The 25,569-nt window shown below is 41.8% G+C and overlaps 2 protein-coding genes across 3 annotated transcripts; one reads left to right on the top strand and one right to left on the bottom strand.

Moving 5' to 3' along the window:
* The first annotated feature begins 601 nt into the window (after positions 1–601).
* Positions 602–15,805, top strand: DDX55 (DEAD-box helicase 55). Its single transcript, XM_048821158.2, has 14 exons — positions 602–749; positions 1,823–1,873; positions 1,963–2,049; positions 2,749–2,840; positions 2,926–2,988; positions 5,408–5,557; positions 6,586–6,775; positions 7,561–7,643; positions 9,000–9,131; positions 10,123–10,215; positions 10,982–11,096; positions 11,685–11,853; positions 13,089–13,381; positions 15,148–15,805. Exons 1-14 carry the CDS (start codon positions 642–644, stop codon positions 15,307–15,309), a joined length of 1,788 nt encoding a protein of 595 aa, XP_048677115.1. The 5' UTR covers positions 602–641; the 3' UTR covers positions 15,310–15,805.
* A 153-nt stretch (positions 15,806–15,958) lies between these two features.
* Positions 15,959–25,569, bottom strand: EIF2B1 (eukaryotic translation initiation factor 2B subunit alpha). 2 transcript variants are annotated; one of them, XM_048821162.2, is made up of 9 exons: positions 25,442–25,569; positions 25,071–25,172; positions 23,328–23,464; positions 23,110–23,226; positions 22,378–22,490; positions 20,380–20,448; positions 17,818–17,893; positions 16,742–16,867; positions 15,959–16,121 (listed from the first exon to the last, which is right to left on the bottom strand). In XM_048821162.2, exons 1-9 carry the CDS (start codon positions 25,452–25,454, stop codon positions 15,966–15,968), a joined length of 909 nt encoding a protein of 302 aa, XP_048677119.1. In that variant the 5' UTR covers positions 25,455–25,569; the 3' UTR covers positions 15,959–15,965. The 2 variants fall into 2 exon arrangements, with proteins under 2 accessions (XP_048677119.1, XP_048677120.1); XM_048821163.2 differs by lacking the exon at positions 20,380–20,448.

Genomic DNA, 25,569 nt, shown 5'->3' with positions numbered 1-25,569 from the left:
GATGTGCTTTGGTACATGATAAGCAAGAACTTCCTAAATGCATAGGACCTGATTCTTGTCTCTTATAAGTTTTACACAGACATGTTCCTTCCTTAGTGCTGGTGCAAGGAAGGTCGGAACTGGATCCCTATCTCTTAGCTAAAGGAAATACTTACCTGCCTGTCAGTTTGAGGTTATGGGGTGGAAAGTTCAGCACGTTCGTCTGTGGCAACCTTGAGTGATGTAAAAATGCTCAAATAAATTGGTTAGTCTCTAAGGTGCCACCAGTCCACCTTTTCTTTTTGCGAATGCAGACTCACACGGCTGCTACTCTGTAGAAGGAACTGGTGATGGTTGAAAGGTCTGGAAGCTAGAAATCACCTCTGAAGCGCTAACTCAGAACGTGCTCAAACATTTACCCTGGGGAGTGTGGAATAAAAGCCTCGAGAGAGTGTAGAAGGACGTGGCTTAGCCCAGAAGCAGCCGCGGAGCAGTTCCTCACGCTACTGTTCGCCTCAGCAGCGCGGTACCGGCACCCTGCTGCAAAGCGGAACGCATCTGCGCCCGGCCGCTGTTTTCCCACGGACTCATTGACGACGGGACCCAGCCGGGCCGGGGGGAGCCTGAGCGGGCGGGCAGCGGCACAAGGGAGCCTGTTCAAGATGGAGGGGGTGACCGAGGGGCGGTGGGAGTGTCTGCCCGTCACGCTCAGCCCGGGCGTCCTGCAGACCCTGCGGGAGCTGGGCTTCCCCCACATGACCCCCGTGCAGGTAGGGGGCGGGAGCCGCCCCGCTTGCTGGGCCGTGGCGGGTGGCTCTGCGGTGCGGACCGTGCTCAGTCCAGGGGGCCCCCTGCCCTTCCCCCGAGCCGGTGCTCGCCGCCATCCCCTTTCATACGGCGTGGGGGAGAGCTCGGCCGTCTGTCCCCCGGAAGATAGCCGGGGTGCCACCCCCGTGGTATCCCTCAAGGCGGGCTGCGCCCCTCCCCTCTTAATACGGGGGGGAGGGGGCTGTGAGCGACCCCCTCAGGGCTCCCCTGGGCAGTTGTATCTGCTGGGCCCTTTAATAGGAGGGAGGCTCCCCCCGCGTGCAGCGGAGGCTCCTGTGAGTGTTTTTATGCTGCTTGTCTGCCCCTCCGGCCAATGCAAAAGGGGAGAGCCCATCATAAAGCGTCCATGGTGTGACCTGTGTGCGCTGCCTTTTTTTTTTTTTAATGTGAAGGGGCAAACTTCGGTGCAGTTTGTCTCTGTGTATAGTGCATAGGGGATGGCAAGCCCCAAAGGAAGATGCTCCGTTATGTAATGAGTAGCGCCTGAGAAGGCAATAGGTGCTAGTGTGTGCTGCTCTAGTGATCTGATGGAAATGACAAGTTGGTTCAAGTCCTCTGCTTTAGATGAGGGGCTGGTGCTTAGAATAGAGTCAGAACTCCTGGGTTTTCTATTCCCAGGTCAGTCACCGCTCAAACCCGCCCTCCCCAGGTCTCTCTATTCCTGCCCCCTCACCCCAAACCCCTCCAAACACACTTCTCCAATTATTGCCACCGTGTCAAGCTTCCCATCTGTTATCCCCACCCTGCCAGGTTCTCCTTCCTAGCCACCCTGGGGCCCTCTCAAGACCCCGATTTCTCTTGGGGCAGGTCCCTATCTCTGTTTCCCCCTGCACTTCCTGTGTGACCTAGAACAATCTCTTAACCTCTCTGGGATTCATTTTCCCATCTGTAAAATGGGGTTGATGATACTTATGTGCTTTTGTAAAGCACTTTTAGATTTTTGGGTGAATTGAGTTACATAAGATTTGTTTAAACCAGTGAGGATGTAATTGCGCCATATTTCTGTCTCCCTTAGTCTGCAACCATACCTTTGTTTATGAACAATAAAGATGTTGCTGCAGAAGCGGTGAGTATTTGTGAATTGAATTCTCTGTTTATTTTTTCTTACAAGTATTTGCACTCGTGAAAAAACTAACTTTGCTTCAATTTTCACAGGTAACAGGCAGTGGCAAAACATTAGCTTTTGTAATTCCCATATTAGAAATTCTCCTCAGACGGGAAGAGAAGTTAAAGAAAATGCAGGTAAGACTGAATTGAGGGATTCTGAATATATAAATAAATATATAGCTGTAACTTAAGATTGAAGACTTATAGGACTACTTAAGAGTCAAGTTACACATGTGATTAAAGGTTTGCAGGATCAGCCCCTCATTACATTCATAACCAGGAATAAATTGAAAACACTTTTTTTTAAAGTTCTGTGCTGCTTTTTATAGATTTGTTTAAATGTGTTCCTGAATAGCTTGTGAAATTGATTAGTAATAATTTGTACTTTGTATATTGCTTTTTGTTTACCAAGAACAAAAGATGTCTGTAAACTGTCAGAGAACAAGATATCTCAGGGACTATGACCTTTTAGTTTTTTATTGTACTGTCTCTTGACTTCTGAACAAATTTGAATTCACTTCACTGCTACTTGTCACTAAAGATCTTTGTATTGCCTTAAAAAAAATGTTGTGCACCCAATTAAAAAAAAAAGGGGGGCATTTCAAAGGGATTTTGTGTTACTGTACTGTGTGGCCAGCTGTGTAATGCATCCCATTTTGACATGTTTCAGGACATGACAATTGAATTGGATCACTTGTTTATTTCTCAGCACTTTAAGAAAAATGGTGTTTGCCCATGGAAACTTTAGCATCATAATTTCATAGTCACAGCAAATAGTAAATGTCTTTTGGGGCATTTGTCTATTTCTGTCTTTCCTTTTGTTCTAATGAGCAGGTTGGAGCCATAGTCATCACACCCACAAGAGAGTTAGCTGTTCAGATTGATGAAGTGCTATCACATTTCACAAAACACTTCCCCCAATTTAGGTAGGTATGCTTAGGTTTGTAATGAAAACAGACTTTTCTTCGGCTTTTGTTTGCAAATTTGTGAGTGACATGTTTCTTGTTTCAGCCAGATTCTTTTGATCGGTGGTAGGAATCCAATAGAAGATATTGAAAAATTCAAAGAACATGGGTGAGTTGACTGATAATGTGTTTCTATTGGTGCCTCTCAGAGCAGAAATGAAGCATAATCCCTGCCCCAAGGAGTTTACAAATTAGGGTGCCAATCCTGCACATATTTAAGGATGTATTTAACCCATTGCCTTCTATAAATCAAGTTATTTATGTGCTTGTGTTTGCGGGATCTGTCTCCTGAATTAGACACGGATAATGAGGGACTAACAAAACAGTAGGAAGGGATCAAATGTAAAGTCTGTGTTACTGACCAAGGGCTTGTTGACCTGAATTTTATGGGTTAGTTGTTCTGGCTCGCCACTGATCACATCCGACGAGAAGATTTATAGGTTCTTGTCCAATTCAGACTACAGGGTCCGAGAACTCACAGAGTTCTATATCGGGAGAGGACTCTCGAGGTGGTTGACAAAACCACTTACACTGAGGACAGTACCAAATTGATAAAAGCTTTATTGAGATTAACAAAAGAATAATAAATGCTATGATTCTTCTGACTGCAAAACAGTAAAAGAATGCCAGAACTCCTGGTGGTAACATTCCTATTATAAGTACCTTAACTTAACATACCTTGAGGCCTTGGTAATAGGAGGTGAAGGACCAGCTTACTCCTGGCATGCCCGATAACAGGATGGTTCTGGTTTCCCCAATAGTTAGGAATGTTGAGCACTACACAAGCTGAGCTGATAGCATGATAGAAGATAGGAGAACAAAGAAAAGAAAGCTAAAGTTCCCTATGATATCTTTACAAGGTATTTTATAGGATCCTGACACTATGTAATTCAGATCCAACCTACTATGCCCAAATCTTATTTCCATACCCTAAGAAATTTATGGGTACTCTTAGCCTATAGGTTAGTGGATTATGACACTTACTCTCTCCATATTATCTCACTCCAAAAACTGCCAACCTAGGCTCTCTTGGCAACTGACAAGTCTGTGGTATACCCTGTGGTTACCAACCGGTTGCAGATGCCGGATAAACCTGTTCAATGTTGTGTGTAGTTCCTCCCTTTGGTTCCCCACAGTTCAGGGACCATTCTTATCTGTGCCACAGGTTGCCAGCTTTTATGCTGACTTACTCTTAACTGATTATACTTTTACCTATTTAGCGGATCTTACTGGATACAGGCTGGTAGGCTTTTGCATTTCAGCAAAACTTATTCTATGTATAATTATTAGGAAACACATATTGTATGCCTCAACACATCCTAATTTCATAGGAATTAATACTGATAAAATATAAGAAACATATATAAAATGGATTAATTCATAAAGAAAAACATACTATTTGATACGGATGGCTGAATTAGTAGGATATAATAGCTAGAAAAGTAATCCTATGGGCTACAGCTAGTGCATAGCATAAATTAAAGTGTTGGTGTTTTGTTTTTTTTAACTAAAGAGATATTTTAATTGGCTTACTTAGTGTAAAATGTCACAGCAGGGGTAAGTGCCAAAGAGGATCTTAAATAAATGGCCTTGTGGTTCAGCTTGGGAAGGATGGGGTTGAAAAAAGCATGTAAAAAATTAATGGATCTTTTAAAAAATACTCTGCATTCACTTAATTGTGAGAGACCAATCTGTGGCCTTGTAACACAGGCTCCTGGATCCTGTGCTTTGTTCCTGTCTACAAACTACTCTGAGACCCTTCTGCTGGTCCAACACCTTGTGCAGTTTATTTACAAATGGATTCCTACCACCTTCATAACATATACAGCTCCTATAACAAGCAAGGGAGAGCAATCTCTCTCTCCCCCCTTACTGCCTGCTTTCCCCCTTTCCACTTCCTTCCTGGCTAATGGCTTAATTAGCCTTTCTGCGCTGCCCCACCAACAAATTAGGCACAGCTCTGCTTAGTCAGCTCCATTCTGCCTTGCTTGATTGGAGCTGCTGTGAACAGTGCTGACTCAGCCTTCCTTGCTTGGCACTCTGTCAGAGGCCTGAACTGGGAATACCAGAATATTGTCTAAGTAATTTGATACGTAATTTTCATAAACTGCTTTCTGTGGTGATACGTATATGGAAATTCTGAAATAAAGTGGCATAGACTTGGTGGTCTTGTTTGCATGCCAGTACACTTTTCAGTTTACAGCTATTTTATAGCTGTGTAAGCTCTAGGATCAATATAAGTAGCTGCGGAGCTGTTGTATGCACAAGTTATTTATCTTTAGGGTTTTGTTCTTTTACCCTTCAGCATAATATCTGAGCACATTATATGTTAATAAGACAGACAATAGCAAAGTCTTTAGTGGACTGAGCTCTCTTCCATTGTCAGAAGTGCACACGTCAGTCCCCACTTGAAGATTCCAGACTGTGTTTTGAGTGGAGGTTTGTGGTATGATGAGATTCTGGGGTGGTGTTGACATCCAAGTATAATTAAAATATAACCTAAGCTGTATACTCCCTGTCACTGATAGTGGGAACATCATTATAGCCACACCAGGCCGTCTAGAGGATTTGTTCAGAAGAAAAGCAGATGGGCTGGATTTAGCAAGTTGTGTGAAATCACTTGATGTGCTGGTATTGGATGAAGCAGACAGACTTCTAGATATGGGATTCGAAGCAAGGTATTTTTTTAATATAATTCTAGTAGTACTTGCCATTCCTATAATGCTATCCATCTAGGGCTCTCAAAGCATTTTAGAACCATTAATGTGCTCAAGATGTTTATTATTCCTGTGCTACCGATGAAGAACTGAGTCACAGAAAGGTTACATGACTTGTACAAGGTCACACAGTGAGACTAAAATTTAGGAGTCCCAGGTCCCAATTTTTCTATCCAGGTGTTTGTGATACCCATCAAGATAGTATATGAGAACCTCACAAATCATGAATGTGTCCTTACAATACTCCTTTCAAGTAGGGAAGTATTATCCCTGTTTTTACAGATGGGTAGCCGAGGCACAAATAAATTAATGTCCTTGTCTATGTTAAGGGAATTTGCAAGGCCTAAGTGACTTGTCGCACTGGGAATTAAACCTGTTTCTCCTGAGTCTCAGTCAAGTGATTTAACCACAAGATCCTTCTGATTTTGACCACTGCACAATGCCTTCTTTTTTAACTTTATGATGGGTGGGGAAATGCATGTGAAGCTTATTTATACCCTTCTGCTATTAATGGCACCATTGCACTAAACAATTTGGTATTTCAAATATGACATGAAAATTGATCATACACTAATGTAAACTGAAGAGGAAGAAATACCAAACTATAGTATGTATCAAGGATCCACTCTTTTCTGATCTTGTCTTCTTTTTGAGCTTCCTTGTACGTTTTTATCATTCTCTGCAGAGCTTGGAGGAAAAAGAGAAGAGCCAAGGGAAGGGGACAACATAACAAGGCTAATAATCAAAAACATAGTTATTCATAGGCCTAGTATGTTCAAGTAAATATCATCTGACTGCCTATTTAAAACCTCAGGTGCAAACACACATGAAGTATAATCAGTCAAGCAAACACATGATTGTTAGTGCAACAGCCGGTGTTGTGCACAGCACCCTTTTGTAAAAATCATTCTGTTTTAAAAACTGATTATAAAACTTCCTCTTGATGGAACTCTGGAGCTATTTTCTTTTTAAATTGTGTTTACTTGCAGTTTAAATACCATTCTGGACTTTTTGCCCAAGCAGAGACGAACAGGTCTGTTCTCAGCAACTCAGACTCAAGAAGTAGAGAACCTGGTGAGAGCAGGTCTCCGAAATCCTGTCCGCATCTCAGTGAAAGAGAAGGGAGTGGCAGCGAGTAGCACTCAGAAAACACCCACACGGCTTGAAAATTACTATATGGTGAGGCTCCCTGCTCCCCACGTTTGTTGTTTCTCTTTTAAACATAATGATGAACTCAGAATGTTGCACTCCGGTGCACAGCAGTTTGACAGTCATGTTGCCTTCAGAAACAATGCAACAGTGAGTATTCTAAGACTGCAGCAAAAACAGCTAGCAACATTATTGCAGTAAACAAAAATTGAAATAGGAGTTGCCCTCAGAAGGATTCATGCTGATAAATCAACTACTAAAGCAAGCCTAAGGCCTTTCAAATTCCTCTGAAGCAGTATTGTCAAGTAGCTTGAGTTGGAGACACTAAGTCAGAATTGCTGGCCTTAATTCCTTGCTCTGCCATTGATTCACTTTCTATAACCTTGGGGAACTTGCTCAATTTTTCTGTGCCTCATTTTTCCCTGTCTCTGAAATGGGGATAATATGTAACACTCCCCAATCCTTGAGGTCATTCTGTATTTATTCACTGAGGAAATAATTTCAACCAAGATTTGTAATTAGGTCAATAGTTCAGCTTCAGAAACCTCCAATAATAGGTAACTTTAAAGCTGAATTCCAGCATTAATGTTTATTTCTTTTTAATTAAGTAAGCACCAATATACATAAAGGACCATGTTCCCACACTGATGTATGTGGAATACGTTTCAGCAAGCATTAACTTGTGTAAAATGCCTCCTCTATTAGTGCATGAATCAATCGCAAAGGCTCTGTACTGAGGTGAATTGAAGAAACAAGCAAATCAGCTCATCTTGAACCCACTGTTTTATTTTCCGTATGTTTTTGATGTTGTGTAGATATGCAAAGCGGATGAAAAATTTAATCAGTTGGTGCATTTTCTTCGACGACACAAGCAGGAAAAACATCTAGTCTTTTTCAGGTAATTAATTTGGGGTTCTTTGTGAAAACAGTGCAACAATTATTTGTGTGCTCAGTGCTGCATGAGACATATGCTAAAGGTGATCTACTAGGGAGCATATTAACCACTTTCTGTGTAGACTACAATGCACAAAAAAGGAGGGCGGATCATTGCTTCACATTAAAATTGTCTTATACTTTGTCATAATCAAAGAACTGCTCAGGACATATGAACTTTCTGTGTTTATTTCTTAACCACAATAAGGTATTATCATAGACAGCTGTACATTAGTCATTAAAATAATGCTCATACTTTTAGTAATAAAAATAGCCAATTGGTATAGCACCTTTCAGAAGGATCCTCGAGCCCTTTCCACCTGTAAGGCTAGATCTTACATTCCCAAAATTAATTCAGAGTGATTTTGTGTGTGCAAGGAATTCAGAATCAGATCTTTAAATTGACAGGTAAATTATAGTAGGTAAAGCAATTTCTGTACTTACAAAATGGGATGGAATATAGCTGGTGTTTAACATCAACACCGTTTGATAGTTAAAAACAGGAAGTTATGAAAAATATTGTCTGACACTTCAGGGGGTATTTAGTGAGACAGAATGTAATTGTAACCCTTTTTAGAATTTGGCCAGGGTACTGAGAACCAGTGCTCCTACTCAAGTGAAAAACAGCCTGGGATATTTGGAGACCAGAAGTGGCAGGACCTCAATTTTAGGTCTCATATGAAAGGCCTGTGCTGTCACAAAACAAATTAAGCTGGTTATAAAGACATCTTTATATCTTGGAGGAGTTTATAGAACAATAGAACTACCCATAGGAAGCCATTTAGTCTAACATCCTGCATTGCTTTTCTTCAGACTCACAATATCTCTCTCCTCAAGAATATATCAAGTAGAAATAGTTGAGTCTAGAAAATGTATTGTAAAAGCTCTTCAGCTACATTCCCATTTTTCATAGTAACAAATTTTCCTAGCAAGAGACTGTATGGCTCAGAGTGCTAGTAATGGGGATGTCATTTGCTTTCAGCTTAGCTGTTCAAATCCAGCACAAGTTGTTAATGACTGAAACTCATCATCTGATGGCAGTCCTATGTGAAATGGGTTGACCATCTCAATCCAGTTCCCTATGGATAGCTGTATCACTCATACCACAAGCATGATTAGTAACTTCAGCAGTGTGGAGGAAGTTTGCGCTGTCCTGTCGTGTTGTACCTGTTCTGTGGCTAAGCAGAGCACTCCAAGACTGCAGGGCTTTTGAGGCAGGATCTTTCACCAGCGCTAAATCCACATGCAATTGTAACATTAAAAATACAACTTACAAACAAAAGTTGTTGCCGACTTTTTGTGGTTTTCATTGTCTCCTCAGTACCTGTGCCTGTGTGGAATATTATGGGAAAGCTCTGGAATCCTTAGTTAAAAATGTGAAAATAATGTGCATTCATGGGAAAATGAAACATAAACGTAACAAGATTTTTACCGAGTTTCGGAAACTCCCAAGGTAGGAGCGTTTGAATAGACTACTCCAGCGAAAGGTGTAAATGCTAAGAAATGTAAAACTTCATCTTCAGCATGGGGAAGTACACACCACATGGGAATAGAAATGTGGCTTTCGTGTTGAGCAGGCTGCCAGCCAGGCTACTGAAGCAGCTGGGATAATGTGGATGATATAAATCACACTCACTTTTACGTGTGTGTATAGGTGTACCGAATGAGGAAAAAATTCAGATTAATTGGTAAAACAAAAACACAAACTGTTCTTGGGTAACTCCCATTTGAAAGAGAAGGATGGTGAAAATTCCCCTCTGTCTGATAAAAGGAGTTGAAACCCATGATACCCATTTATTAGTATATGAACAAAAAGAATGTGGGTTTATCGCCAACAAAATGCTTTTTCATTTCCATTAAAGTTATCTGCTTTTGTCAGTTTTGCAATATGTGCAGTCATTAGGGCCCAACAATATTTGTCTCTCATTGGAAAAAGGCTGGAATTCTTGCCCTGTGATGTTCTTTTTATTGCCATCCAAGCATTACGACTTCAGTTTTAGCTTCCTATGTGAAACAGAATCATTTCCCCAGTCTCCTATTGATAGTTTAAAAACTGCAGTTAGATCATTTGATCTTTCTTTAATATGTTTATAGTATTTAGAAGCAGGGGAAATAATTTAAATATGAAACTTGTAAAGGGAAGAGTTGATTATTCAGTTTCAATTAGTGGTATGTAGGAAAGAATACAAAATACATTCCTTCTCCTAAATACTTAGTGGAATTTTCATTCAATGTGAATTTTAGTTCGTCTGTAATATGTCCTCTAATTCTGATAGTCATATTTTTAAAAAACTTAAGACCAAATATTCTGCCTTGACATGCACCCCCACAGCCTCCAGTTGGGATGCATGATTTATAAATCAGGGCAGAAGTTGGGAGCTGTTGGCTGGCGCTTCTCAAATGACTATTTAATCAGAAATTTGCATTTTCTTCCAACTTTCTAGTGGCATTTTAGTTTGCACTGATGTGATGGCCCGTGGCATAGACATTCCAGAAGTAAACTGGGTTTTACAATATGATCCACCTAGCAGTGCAAGGTACAACTTCAATTCTTCATAAGAACTTTAATCCCACTTCTGTTCCTGTAAATGTACTATTTAAGTGCAGAGTGAGCTCAGTACTGTACAAAACACAGTGGAAGACCTACTCCCTGCCCAAGATTTAGTTTGAATGGATAGACAAAACAATGTAGTTGTCCCACATGCCCAAAGGAAGATTGGAGTACTGCAGTTTTTGTTAAAACTGACATTTGAACAGCACTTATGGATGTATAATCGCACTTATAGGTTAGGTGGGTTAACATTAATAAAATGATAGTGGACATTTACATGAGTATGGAAGAGAGTTCCTAGCATAAGGGGTGGCAGGAGAGAATACCAAAGAGGCAATAAGGTGGGAGACATTCAGGGAATGAAAGAAGTAAATCAGCAGAGATGTAGGTAGGGGCAGAGCTGTTCAGGAAGTGCTGTAATGAGGGTTAAAAATAAAGCTAATTAAAGTAACTATTTCCTTATCTGACAGCTACCAGTGTCATCATTTTACCATAACACACACACACAAATATTTGACAAATCTCCTTTTAACATGAACATTTAAATTCTTATCTTCCGAATAAAAGGATTATATGTTGCTTGCACTGAATTCAGGTAACGCCTGTTGTTGGTAGTTACTCACCTACATCAAGAGTACAGTAGCCCTAGATCTTCCCTTCCATAAACCTGCCATTCCACTCATTGTCTTGTATTACTTTAAAAGCAATTAAACATCTCATCCTGTTAAAACAACTTTCTGTTGTGTTTTTAGCGCCTTTGTGCATCGCTGTGGTCGAACAGCTCGAATTGGCCATTTAGGCAGTGCGCTTGTGTTTTTGCTTCCCATGGAAGAATCTTACGTTAATTTTCTCTCAATAAACCAAAAGGTGAGTTGGCTTTTATTTCCTAACAGCAGAAATGAATTAAAACGAAAACGAATTCATCAGACCTAAAACCAGTTTTTTGAAATCGGACTTCATAAATTTTAAAACATGTATATGAGTTGTTTTAACCTAGCCGAGTAACAAAAAACAGATGTGAGAGCTCTTTATTAATTAAACTAATTCATCTCCCTGTTAAAGCAGGATTGTTCCCTGCATTGTGTAATTATCTATTTAATCTATAATAGAAAAAGTGTATACCTTTGTAGTGACATCCTTCTCATTTTGGGGCTGAAAGTAAAACAATGGTCTTAATTCCAGCAGATTAGCAGTGGAGATTGGTGAGATCTAGTAATTGGAGTTGAGTGAGGATTCATGCATTCTGTTCCCTATTCTCTCACAATTCAATGTGTGAACTTGGTTAGGCCCCTTAACTTTGCCTCGCTTTCTTCATCATTAAAAAACATGAGGCAGGTAAATATCCTCCATGTGTTGAGGCTTAATTGATGTTGAATTATGTGTTTGAAGTTCCAATGCTTATTTTAAGCCATTACATTTACCTCTTGTTTATGTTTTTTTCTTTTTTTGGTTTAGTGCCCCATGCAGGAAATGAAACCACTGAAAAATGTGGTAGATGTTCTTCCAAAACTGAAGTCTCTGGCTCTGGCTGACAGAGCCATGTTTGAGAAAGGGATGAAAGCATTTGTATCTTGTGTGCAGGCCTATGCCAAACATGAGTGCAATCTTATCTTCCGAATAAAAGGTAATTCCCAGCAGCAGCTGCTATTTTTACTTTACTTCAAAGACTATATTCAGTTTGGCAAAAGTTACAATGCTGTTGCACAAGCACTACAGGCTCATCCACTTGCCAAGTTCCCATACACATAGTTACCTTCTGTTAAGTTAAATATTGATACCATTTTGAAGATGTAAAATGCTACATAATCATGAATTACTGACTCCTGAAGTTCTGTTGAAGGAAGGTGTAATCCTATTTCATAGTGGGGTAAACTGAAGCACAGAGGTTGTGATTTTGTCAAAGCCACAGAGGGGAGCCAGAGTCAAAGTTGCAGATAAGAGCCCAGCCCATGCCATTTTGACAAAGCAAGAAAGCAAATCTTAGAGAGACATAGACCACTGCTTACAATGCGCAGAGATCCTTGTCTGACTTAATGAAAACAGTAAAAGATGCATTACTTCTTGGTGACAAATTTTTCTAAAGACATCTAACAGTGGGCTGACTTTGCAGAAAAATGCATTACTTTAAGGACTGTTTATATGATGAGCGTGGTGACTAAATAACTTAGCTCTGGGTCTGTGAGGTAAAGCTGGGCAAGGAATGATTTTTCTGTCTCATGAAAGTTTGAGATTTTGAATCTTTTTCCTGTCCTGAAATTGGATGAAAAGTTTGTCTTGAAAATTTTTGCAAACCAGTAAGATGAATTTTTTTGATTGGGTCAATCAAAGTTTAGAAACGTTTAGTTTTTACCCTTATTTTACTTTTTTAAAAATAAATTTTTAGAATTACTTGTTAAACATTGCAGTGGGACATTCTGACAACTTCAAAACTTGTTCCCTACAATTATTTTGAATTGGGAGATTTGTGGAAACTGGCCCTATCTTGTAAATAATTTCCATTTGGACAAACTGACATTTTTTTATTAAAAAAAATATTTTGTTGGACAATTTCCCACTGATAGGCACAGACTTCCAGAAACCGCTAAATAAAGAAGCAATTGAGTATCAGGATGCAAGCAGTATGTCAGGGAAGGAAGGGGTTTTACATACATAAACTCTGTCTGCGTTTAACCCTATGCAAATATTAAGATATGTACCCCCTTCTTCACAACCCAACATAACTTAGCCCCCAACCCAGCAAAGTACTTAAACATGAGTAGTCCCATTGAAATCAGTGGAACTACTCATGTATTTAAGTACTTTGGTGGATTAGGTCTATTACTTTGTCACATGCTAATATCCTAATCATTATTTTAACAGATCTGGACTTTGCTAGTTTTGCTCGAGGTTTTGCCCTGCTGAGGATGCCAAAGATGCCTGAACTAAAAGGAAAGTGTTTTTCAGACTTTGTTCCTGTCAGTATTGATACAGACTCCATTCCATTCAAAGATAAAAATAGAGAAAAACAAAGGCAAAAACTGTTAGAGCAACAAAGAAAGGAAAGACAAGAAAATGAAGGAAAAAGAAAATTCATAAGGAATAAAGCCTGGTCAAAGCAGAAAGCCAAAAAGGAGAAGAAGAAGAAAATTACAACGAAACGGAGAAGAGACGAGGTAAATTAAGTTCCTCAAACTCACATGTGACTACTTCAGTATAGTCACAGCCAGGTTAGAATGTAACATTCCCAAAAAGCAAGGGGGTATAAGGACTTCAGTCTGGCAGAAAGTTAGAGAACTGTCCGTCCACACTGCCTGCCTGCTACCCCCGAAGACAGAACTTGATGAATTCAAAAGCAAGTTCCATCCATTCCTCCTCTGCCAGTGACTGGATTGCTTAAGTTTCACTCCTCAGAGCTGTAAACAATATGAAATGAAGGGAGCTGCAGTACCTGAGTTTCTTGCATTCTCAAAAGGGTGCGTAAGAAAAAAATTGAGCAGTCAGACCACTATAGAGAGGGATGAGGCTCTACTCCTTGCCTGGCTTCTGTCAGCAGAACCCTGTTGTAAGCCTCCAGTAGCAGAAAGTCAAGTTGGGCCATGAAAGCTATGGAGGCCTGAGCTCTCCAGGTATAGTCCAAAATGGGCAGCATGTAGGAAATACATTGGTTCACACCTTCCTCAGCCAGCCTCCTCTAGAGCAGGGGTCTCAAACTCAAATGACCACAAGGGCCACATGAGGACTAGTGCATTGGCCTGGGGGCCGCATCCTCCCCTGATTTCCCCCGCCCCCCCTGCCCCTGCCCCACCTCTTCCCACTCCTTCCCCAAAGTCCCCACCCCAGCTCCACCCCCTCCCTGCCCCCAGGGGGTGCAGGAGGGGTGTGGGGTGTGGCAGGAGGCTCAGAACATGGGGTTGGGGTGCAGGAGGGGTGCGGTGGGGGTCGGGGTGCAGGGTGCGGCAGGGGGCTCAAGGCAGGGAGTTGGGGTGTGGGATGCAGGCGGGCTCCGGGATGTGGGCTCCGGGGTGGCAGCGGCGCACACGGGGGCCAGGGCAGGCTCCCTGCTTGCCCTGGCCCCCACGCTGTTCCGGGAAGCAGCTGGAACCATGTCCCTGCTCCCCGGGGTAGGGGGGGCAAGGGCACAGGGCTCTGTGTGCTGCCTTTCTGCTCCTCCAGGTACCTCCCCTGAAGCTCCCATTGGCCGCGGTTCCCTGTTCCCGGCTAATGGGAGATGCGGGGGGCAGTGCCTGGAAGCCATGGCAATACATGCCCTCTGCCCCCCCCTCCCTGGGCCACAGGGACAGCCGCTTCAGGGAGCAGCGCGGGATAATCACGCGGGCTGTAGTTTGCCCACCCCTGGCCTGGAGGTGGGCTGGGGGTGGGGCGTGGGCTGCTTGGCGGGCCGCAGGAAATAGCTCTGCGGGCCATGTGTTTGAGACCCCTGCTCTAGAGCAAGATGTGAGGCTGCCCTCTCCTTGCAAGTGGCTCAAACTCACTATATTCCATGCAGTTTTTATGCAAATGTAATGTTACTTTTAGCAAAGCAAAGCTCTTTGTATTAACTTTAACCTCCCCCCCCCCCCTCTTTTTCAGTTGGCAAGTTTAATCTTATCTGGGGTTTCCTTTAATAGGGTCAGGGTTGAGTAAGCAGGAAAAAGAGGACTTAAGATTTAAATAGTATTTTGAATGTTAATAGAAGGGAATCCACTGTTCCCCATGTCCCCTTCTGTTGCTAAAGCGTCTTTAACCCTTATTGCTGCCTTGTGTGTTGCCGTACATATAAGGGACAGCCTAATATGGCTATGCAATGGATGGCAGCAGCACAATACATGTAACAAAGCATCAGCAGTAAAAAATGAATAGGGTTATTTCTAGACTGTTCAAATATATAGAACATAAGCATTTAAGTACAGGAGTAAATCACTGTTTCAACTATCTGCAGGGCTCAGATATTGAAGATGAGGAAATGGAGGAGCTGCTGAATGACACACGACTTTTGAAAAGGTTAAAAAAGGGTAAAATTAGTGAGGAAGAGTTTGAGAAGAGGCTGCTGAGCAGTGAGAGAAAAGTCAAAGCTGTGGTTGACTCAGAGTCTGAAGATTGACAATCATGCTTCAACCATCTCTCCGTGAAGATGTCTCTTTTGTTTTAGTAAAGCCGTACTTTTACACAAGGCTGCTTCATGCCGTGCTCTGCATTGTTAGTTACCTACAAAACCGCCTTGGCTTCCATAAGTACTATGTGCATCTAGTAGAATCTCGACAGTCTCTACGGGGGGCACAAGCATAGCTGCAACTTTGAAGACAGAACTAAATCAGACGACTGTTCCAAAACTGAATGCTTCGGGTAAGAAATGTAGAATTCAGTTATCAGGTGCCTGGTGGATTCTTTTTGTTCAGATGTGTACCTAACATATCTGGAATTATTAAGTAATTTTTCAACCTGTTCAGAGGTTGTATGTGGGGAAAGGCAGTTTAGGTGTCAGGCTCATAATGCTGCACCCCTCTACAAAAATTTATTTTAGAGCGTCAGACCCTCAATGACTTACACTTCTGTTTGCACACTGGTCCATTTATATGTAATAAATGAATTCAAAACTTGCTGTTTCACTGTAAAAATCAGAAGGCTGCTGGTAATGAAGCTAATCCTTATACAGTTTCCTTTCTACAACATGTTGGGATAGTTTATATCTGTCAAACTCTGCAACTGTGAAGAGATGGTCATTGAACAACAGAGCACAACGTGAGTGAATCTGCTCTATTACAGATAAAGTTTAATAAGTTCATCGCTGACAGCTGATGGAGTTAACACACCTAGGTCTGTAAACAGCAATGTAATTAGTGATGGTGAGGTGTAGTCAATCCAGGGGTGCTCCTCAGTTAGACTTCGGTTTGTTTTCAGGGTGTCTGCTTTGTACTGGGGGAGGGGGAGAAGAAAACCATGAGTGGTCACAAAATGATAGGCCATAATCTTTTTTGAGCTTAAATAATAATATGGCCTTAACCAAACTTTATCGACCCAAGCTGTAGCTGAAGGAACCCACAGCTCTAACCACAGCATAGACTGGTGCCACCTAGTACAGCCACTTCATCATCTACACAGTAATACATAAGGTTTATCGTTCTGGAAAGAGTTTCCCTTGATCCAGCCATTCTGCTGCCAGCTGCTTGTCCTGTGTACTGAGTGAGCTGCTTCAGGAACAGTATGTTGGTAGCACTGAGGGGAAGTGCTGCTGCTTCTGGCAGTTTGGTTGAGTGTACACAGCGCAGGAAGCTTTTCAATATTATAAAATACTAGTAAAGTGTGTGAGGGTGGGAAAATCTAAATTGGCAAACACACTTTTGTTTAAGCTATACTGTATGTTATTACAGGTTGGGTGTGGCTTTGACTTACCCTAGATAGAAAAATGTAAACTACATTTTCAGTGCATTAGGTGTAAATTTATGGTTAAGGTCTTGAATCTATGGCATTATTTGCTCATAGAACCAATTTACATGCAGCTCTGCGGGTTAGAAAGTATTCTGAATTTCCCTTACCTTAAACTTATCTGGGACATCCTGTTGATTTAGAGGGAAGAGTCTTACAAACTTGAAGCTTTCTGCTACCACATAAAACGGTTTATTCTGCGCTTTGGCGCACACAGCCATTTGGTTTGTACCAATCTGTGGAGACAGTTAGATGGAAAACAGTATATACGCTCAGTGCTAGAGTGACAGTAAACTTCCATGGTTCCAACCAGTAGACTCTTCAAGTGTACTTAACATCTAAACTAAAAGCACTTCTGAAAAGGCTGGAACTCATCCTAGAAATAAAGCTTAAGAAACAGTATGCTCTTTTAAAAGAGAGTTTTGTCTGTGCACCATTACGGGTCACAACACCCCTGTGATGTAGACAAGTATTATCCTCATTTTACAAAGCAGGAGACTGATGCACAGAGGAAGCAGTAGTACAAAAGGGAAAAGCAGCCAGGAGTCCTGACTTCCACTCCCTATTCCAACAAAATGAAGAATACTACCTGTTAGTGTGTTTCAGGTCAGGAAAGTTTCATCTTTGTTTATTCTAACCAGCTTTCATGTGTAATGTACTCCTCCTTCAAGCCAAAAAGTTATCTTTCTATCTGCAAACTCTAACTAGTCTTTAGGCCATATTCTATTTTGCATATCTATGAAAGTTGCAGACAGAATATGGTTATTTTTAAACAGTAGTGTAAGCAAAATAAATCTGTTGCCTTAGATATAGACTTATTGATGCTGACAACTGTGTAAAACTGAAACTGATTGGACTCTGAAGCAAAACAGATTCTAGCTTAAACTTTAAGTATATTGTAACCATGAAGACTATTCAGTTGCAACGGACTGTAGAAGGTGGCAATTTATTGTAATAGTCTTAATCATGACACTAATACACGGGGGTTATTCACAAATAATTAGCAGCAGCAATCTGAGTTTCCTGAATTAACCTCCCCCTGCATCATCTAGAAGGAGCCCATTACGCACTAGTGAGTAAAAATCTATTAGAAATACAATGCAAACATTGCTCACATTTTCAAAATCTATCAACACGCACAGTCTGCTCCAGGTATATGAAGAATCACTAATTTAGCACCTCTTACCTTGTTAATAATTCCTCCGCTTTCAACCACGCCTTCAGCACCAACTATTACCAGGTTCACTTTCTCCATGATGTAGCTGTTTAAGAAAAAAAGTTAAATCGTATAGTATAGTACTAGAAATGTGACTTAAAAACAATTTTGTTAATACCTCATGATCATTTTGCTTTTCCAGTAGACTAGTCATTCTTGCAACTATCCAGATATATGCATGCAGCCTCTTCATATGTCCTTGGAATTATCCTTCCTTGATCTCCCCAAACAGGAATATAAAATAACCAATGCTTCGCCAAACATACTTGAGGCATTAACCTCAAAAGTTCCTGAGGATATTTTGGCTGAAGTCTAGTAGTTACTAGTAATCAGTTACAGAAATTTAGTTAATATTCAATATTAACTTCATAATAGTCTATCTTAGCTCCATATTTCAAGATGGTCACAACCAAAATATACTTTTAAATAATTCCAAATGCCTTTAATCCTGTGTTTTCCCTTCTTTTGATGCCGCCTCACGTCTGTTTTTCCCTTATATTGATAGAAAGAAGATACTTTTTGGATGAGAGGTGCTCTATAAAAGTATAAAGATAGCATGTATCCTAGTGCATGAAGGAAATGCAACACCAACTAAAATGCTCGTAAGGAGAGAAGTTCTATTTTTTTCAGTTCTGTCTCTAAGAGTTATTTGGCCAGATACTATGAAATCAGTGACCTGACTGATTAAGTTAACTACGTTGTAAAATATAGCAAGTTAGAGTGGTGTGTATCTTCTTGACAATTGGCTCTCAGGCAATTGGATAGAGAATTAAGTTTTAATAATGCACTGTTCATAAGAACATAAACTTAAGAACGGCCATACTGGGTCAGACCAAAGGTCCATCTAGCCCAGTACCCTATCTTCTGACAGTTGCCAATGCCAGGTGCCCCAGAATGAACAGATGATCCGTCCCCCATCGCCCATTCCCAGCTTCTGGCACAGAGGCTAGGGACGTGATCCCTGTTCCACTCTCATGCATTTAGGACTCAAATTCTGGTATCTAGTAAGCAATTATTAGCTTTTTTTAAAAAATCCAGTCACAGCACTTCATAGAATCATAGAATATAAGGGTTGGAAGGGACCCCAGAAGGTCATCTAGTCCAACCCCCTGCTCGAAGCAGGACCAAATCCCAGTTAAATCATCCCAGCCAGGGCTTTGTCAAGCCTGACCTTAAAAACCTCTAAGGAAGGAGATTCTACCACCTCCCTAGGTAACGCATTCCAGTGTTTCACCACCCTCTTAGTGAAAAAGTTTTTCCTAATATCCAATCTAAACCTCCCCCACTGCAACTTGAGACCATTACTCCTCGTTCTGTCATCTGCTACCATTGAGAACAGTCTAGAGCCATCCTCTTTGGAACCCCCTTTCAGGTAGTTGAAAGCAGCTATCAAATCCCCCCTCATTCTTCTCTTCTGCAGGCTAAACAATCCCAGCTCCCTCAGCCTCTCCTCATAACTCATGTGTTCCAGTCCCCTAATCATTTTTGTTGCCCTTCGCTGGACTCTCTCCAATTTATCCACATCCTTCTTGAAGTGTGGGGCCCAAAACTGGACACAGTACTCCAGATGAGGCCTCACCAATGTCTAATAGAGGGGAACGATCACGTCCCTCGATCTGCTCGCTATGCCCCTACTTATACATCCCAAAATGCCATTGGCCTTCTTGGCAACAAGGGCACACTGCTGACTCATATCCAGCTTCTCGTCCACTGTCACCCCTAGGTCCTTTTCCGCAGAACTGCTGCCTAGCCATTCGGTCCCTAGTCTGTAGCTGTGCATTGGGTTCTTCCGTCCTAAGTGCAGGACCCTGCACTTATCCTTATTGAACCTCATCAGATTTCTTTTGGCCCAATCCTCCAATTTGTCTAGGTCCTTCTGTATCCTATCCCTCCCCTCCAGCGTATCTACCACTCCTCCCAGTTTAGTATCATCCGCAAATTTGCTGAGAGTGCAATCCACACCATCCTCCAGATCATTTATGAAGATATTGAACAAAACCGGCCCCAGGACCGACCCTTGGGGCACTCCACTTGATACCGGCTGCCAACTAGACATGAACCATTGATAACTACCCGTTGAGCCCGACAATCTAGCCAGCTTTCTACCCACCTTATAGTGCATTCATCCAGCCCATACTTCCTTAACTTGCTGACAAGAATACTGTGGGATGTACTTGTGTACATATAAAGCATCTGACTTTAAAAAAAAAAACCCTTAACTATAGCATCTCAGCTCCTTTTCTCCCCCATATCCCTAAATGCTACACTTAAGTTTAATTATCTTTTTCAATTTAATATCTAAACATTATCAAATACTTCTGCTTGATTTATGGCAATCATATTATCCTGTTAAAAGATTTAGCTTGTACAGTAGCTGTGCCAGTTGATACTACAGTGAAAGGTTAAATTAGCTAAACCATCTATTCCAATTTGAACAAATTTTTGGGAAGTTCATATATACTTTAGTTAAAATGAAAACCAGAGGACAATGAAAGGCTTGTTAACATCTAAGAATTTAATTAATATACTTACCCAACTGCAGCATCTAGAATCACAGTCACAGGAACGTTGAGCTTGCTAAGGGCCTTTGCCATTTTTTGCCTATTAAAATAACGTTTATGAAGTTTTGAAATCTTCCTTTAAATAGGTCAGTGAAATTCATAGATGTGATACAACTATTTTTTTTCAGTATGTATGAATAAAACCTGATAGTTAGGGCCCTACCAAATTAACCAAAATGGACCATGAATCAATGTCATGGTCATAGGATTTTTAAAATAGTAAATTTCATGATTTCAGCTATTTAAATCTGAAATTTCATGGTGTTGTAATTGTAGGGGTCCTGACCCCAAAAAAGTGTTGTGGGGTGGTCACAAGGTTTTTGTAGGAGGGGGTTACAATACTGCTACCCTTACTTCTGCGCTGCTGCTGCTGGCGGCACTGCCTTCAGAGCTGGGCAGCTGGAGAGCGGTGGCTGCTGGGCGGGAGCCCAGCTCTGAAGGCAGAGCCGCCACCAGCAGCAGCGCAGAAGTAAGGATGGCATTGAATGGTATTGCCACCCTGACTTCTGCACTACTGCCTGCAGGGCTGGGCCCTCAGTCAGTAGCTGCCACTCTCTGGCCACCCAACTCTGAAGACAGCAGCGCAGAAGTAAGGGCGGCAATTCGATACCATGCCATCCTTACTTCTGCGCTGCTGATGGTGGGGTGCTGCCTTCAGAGCTGGGCACCTGATCAACAGCCACCGCTATCTGGCTGCCCAGCTCTGAAAGCAGCGCAGAAATGAGGGTGGCAATACTGCAAACCCCCTAAAATAACCTTATGACCCCCTTGCAACTCTATTTTGGGTCAGGACCCCCAATGTGAGAAATGCTGGTCTCCCCTATGAAATCTGTATAGTATAGGGTAAAAGCACACAAAAGACTAGATCTCACGGGAGTAAACCAGATTTCATGGTCTGTGACGCGTTTTTCATGGCTGTGAATTTGGTAGAGCACTACTGATAGTAGAGCCCACACATATCTGCATCTCCCTATTGGTAATTGTGGTTTTGCAATCACTCCTTTTTTTGGTTTCTCCCTGTTGTATGAAAAACTCACACAAATAAAGGGGAAACAAGCTGACTATCAGGGAAATAGTGAAATTGACAATACAAGGAGTAAAACTGAAGATTCCCCTCTAATCATTCAGTTTAGAAATCATAGGTATGACTTGTAACTATATAAGGTAAAAGACTCAGACAAATGTGATTAAATTGACAGTTTACTGTACATTTAACGCTCAGCTTTTTCATCTGCTTGGTGTTAGATACAAGATACTATGAACAGAGCGTACTGTGAAATGTTACTTTCGTGAAGTGGATAAATCACAGTTTATCTGGCCGATCTTCAGGTATTTCAGTTGTCATTAGAAATGAAACTGCCCAGTTGGGTGGCCAGAGAGTGGCAGCTACCTGGTTGTTATACAGCATGTATGGTTTGCTATTTTCCTTACTTCCCTCACACTACGTTGTATCCTTTGGAGACTGATCGTGCTGTACAGATCTGTCAGTAATTTATACTATGTAGTGTCTCAAAGGGAACTCATACTTTTTTTTAAAAAAAACCCCAAACACAAAAACCACCGCATTTTTGGTGAACATTTTTATCCTCCTATTGTTACAAGTAACACTCGCTACTAGTAGCTTATTTTAAAAAATACTTCAAGTTGACTGGCCTTTTAAGCAATCCTTCTTAGAGGAAAAATGGGTTGCCTAGCATGGGTTGGTCATTAAAGTTTTGTTACACCTTAGCTGGAAAGCTTGGGAATGCTGTAATGTGTTTACTTAGTACAGGGAATTGCCTATTGATAGTGGTTCTTTAGAAGGGCGTTGCTGTAGACTGTCAAGAGGGATGTGATGTTTTGCAATGAAATAGTTACCTTTCAATCATTCAAAACAGGAAAAAGCTGTTCTTAAAATATGACTCCACTGATAGACATTAGCTCTACAGCATCTTACTAAATCAAGAAGATAAAATTGACATATACTTGCCCAGCTTGATCGGGCTGTGATTCAGTAATATAAACACTGAAACGCTTCTTTGATTCAGCAGCTGCCTTTAACACTCTGAGGACCACTCTCGAATAGGCATGCGTTAATATTCGCTGTTAAAGTAACAGACATTTTACTGCTTTAGCAAGTTTCAGGAAAACTTTGTTATTGTCATGATCTCTTGTAATTGTTTACCATGCACAAGTGTTTTAAACATGATCGTCAGTTACTTTAGATGATATCCCGATTTCAAAAAAATGTAACATTTTAAGAGTTGTAGATACTTTTGGTGACCTGTCCAATGTTAAACTCCTATATTTTTACAAAGCATGGGATGTCAAGCCATCAGGAAAATTGGACTTTATAGGACACTTAATTACTGAAGCCCTGACACTGAGAGGGGCTGAGAACCCACAACTTCCATTTAAGCCAGTAGTTGTGGGTGCTCAGTACCACTTAGAACTGGGCCACAGGCTTAATGTCAGTTTGTATGGAAACAAAGGTGGAGGGAGGGAAGGAAAGAAAGAAAGAAAAAGGGAGTGTTAAAAAATATTTGAATATGTGGCATAAACAAATGTGATGACTAATAAGTAGGAACAACATCTTTAGTTAGGAAAGCCAACATCAGATAATGTAGTCTCCTTAACAGATGAGGATAAAACCTTCCTATTTCCTCCATCACTTGAAATAATGGAACACCCACAACAGATTCATCAGTCCTGACATACTTACAGCACCATCTTTGATAAACGTATGGCAGAGTTTTGCAATTTTGTTTCTTGAAAGAGAGATTCTCCTAAGGAAAAGTTCCCCTCGTTCAATCATGATTTCTTTACACTTTGAATAGTCCTGGAAAAAGCAATAAGAACAAAAATTAAGGCCCAGGATTACTTTTGTGAGTGGTGTTACTTTATGGATGAGTGAAGCATTACAGTTGGTGACAAACTCACCGAGTACTCCAGTGAGGTGAGACTGATAAACCTTAGAAAGAGCTCTCCGCCTGAAGAGACTGCCACTGAAGAGTCAACACCAGATAGAGTTTCAATGGCATTTTTGAGATTTACTCTCAAACCCTGAATGGTCTCACCTGAGAGAGAGAAAAATGCAAACTTCATTTCAAAACAAGATACTCATTACAAGCTGTCAGCCTCCACCCCAAACCCCGCTTTGCATCCAGGATTTATTATAGCGTTAAATATATTAAAAAGTGTTTTTAATTTGGGGGGGAGGTCACACTCAGAGGCTTGCTATGTGAAAGAGGTCACCAGTACAAAAGTTTGAGAACTACTGTGCTAGACAGAAGTTTAGGTGTATTCTGGTGTGGCACTAATGGGTGTATTTTAAACACTTCCAAATGACTAACTTGGTATTTCTCCTTTAGTGTATTGGGATTACAGCGGAAGCTTATTACACCATGTGAAAGTTTTTCAACTGATTCCATAAATTTGAGTACAAAATCTATAGTCTTGTAAGCCCTACCTGCACCATGCCCTCCATCTACCTTTCTCTAGAATAACAGTCATCTAAAAAGAGAATAAGCACTCCTGAAACTTGCATCGCTGCCAGGAATGAAAACTGATGAAATACTACTACATAGTCAACAGCAGTGTTGACTACTCCTGCCTGCCCATCAATGTGCTTTGACTGTAACCTGAAGGAACAAGTTCTTGCCATTAATGAGGTAATTCAGCACCCATGCTCAGTCAAGACTTAGCCACTCTGTGAGTAGAAGAGCACATATCCAATGAAGCAGATTATACTTAATGAAACAAACACCAAATACATTTTGAAAACCTTTCTTATACTACTTCTGTTTCCCAGATTTTGATTAGTAATGCACGCTTCTCACAGCATGTGCTCATTTCTGTACAATGTCCACCAGACAACTTTCTTATTTCTAACTTTGGATGGAGTGTAGCCTGCTTTTTTATTTTTCTCCTCAAAGACCTCCATGTTTAACTCTTTTCTGAACTTTTAAAAACAGTATGACGTTCAGGTTCAAAATACAGGGCTTGCCTTTTACTGCAGTGCAGGAACTGGACTGTTAGTTTTGCTTGTGGAAAAAGAAAAAGCAGGATCTTGGAAGCAGAGATGAACTGCAGTATAGCTTGCTTCTTGAGAAAGCAAAAATTAAATGATCACCTGAAATGCAACAAAGCTCTGAATTCCAGTCCCCTGAAACACCATGATCGCAATTAGGTGTGTGTCATAAATGTTTAGGATTGGCAGAATTTGTTTTTTTTTAAAAAGAATTTGGATGGCTAATATCAATAGTTATTTGCGAGCATTATTTAAGTTGCATTGATTTGCATTTCACAGTTCTGCAAAATTTTGGGGTTTTAGCATCTTTTCAGTTTTTATCAACTAACAGTTTTCACAGTTGCAGGCAATTACAGGGGCGTCAAACAATAATTTATTAGAGAGCCTCGTTCAATAACGACCAGGCAGCATCTTCTGTCGGTCTGCGCGCGGACGGTGAAATCGATGTTTATAAAAACGGGATCCGTCCACGCCTATAAATACGGCAAGGTGGGCGGTGAGGTGTGTTACCACTGCCCTCTACAGGACGGATTCAGGACTGCTCGTCCTATGGGACCATCTTCCGTTGGCCCTGGGGCAGGGTCTGCGGGTTCTCGTCTCGCTCTGCAGCGGAGCGCGGGCTGGGCCGGCGTTGGCCGCCGGGGCCCCTGTACCTTTGTCTCTCTTCAGGAACTCCAGCAGCGCGCGGATGGCGGCCACGGCCGAGGCCACGTCAGGATCCTCCCTCATCTGGGCTTTGAAGGCCTCGATCAGCTCTGCAAGGCAAACGGGGCCCGTCAGCCGCAGGGACCCGCCCGGCAAGCCCCCACCTCGGGCTGGCCGAGCCTGGTCCCCCCCCCCCCCCGGGTCCGGGGAGCGGCTGGGCAGCCGGGATCTCGTCGCGCCCCCGCCGGCAGGGAGCAGCCCCAGGCCGCGAGGGAGGCTAGTGCACGTACGCCGCGGCGTATACACCCGCTTCCAGGGGCGGCTCTGGCGAGGGGCCGGTTAATCTGCCACCCCCGGATCGGGCCCGGGCCCCTCTTACCTGCTTCGTTCATGGCTGCAGCTGCAGGCGGGACCGGGCCTCTGGGAACAGCAAGAGCCGGGTCCGTTTCCCTCTCGCACGCGCAGGGAGCAGCTGTCCCCGGCCGGCCCCTTTTCGTGGTGACACCG

This window comes from Caretta caretta, chromosome 15 (assembly GCF_965140235.1).
Source record: "Caretta caretta isolate rCarCar2 chromosome 15, rCarCar1.hap1, whole genome shotgun sequence".
NCBI classification, from domain to species: Eukaryota; Metazoa; Chordata; order Testudines; family Cheloniidae; genus Caretta; species Caretta caretta.
Note: the sequence above shows the minus strand (reverse complement) of the source record. Positions and strands in the feature narration are given on the sequence as shown.

Coding starts and splice junctions, on each gene's coding strand:
- DDX55 (XM_048821158.2), top strand. CDS start 642: ATGGAGGGGGTGACCGAGGGGCGGTGGGAGTGTCTGCCCGTCACGCTC. Junction 2,841..2,925: donor AAACACTTCCCCCAATTTAG/GTAGGTATGCTT, acceptor TTCTTGTTTCAG/CCAGATTCTTTTGATCGGTG. Junction 10,216..10,981: donor GATCCACCTAGCAGTGCAAG/GTACAACTTCAA, acceptor TTGTGTTTTTAG/CGCCTTTGTGCATCGCTGTG.
- EIF2B1 (XM_048821162.2), bottom strand. Junction 22,491..23,109: donor CGTTTATCAAAGATGGTGCT/GTAAGTATGTCA, acceptor TTACTTTAACAG/CGAATATTAACGCATGCCTA. Junction 17,894..20,379: donor ATTCTAGATGCTGCAGTTGG/GTAAGTATATTA, acceptor TTTCTTAAACAG/CTACATCATGGAGAAAGTGA.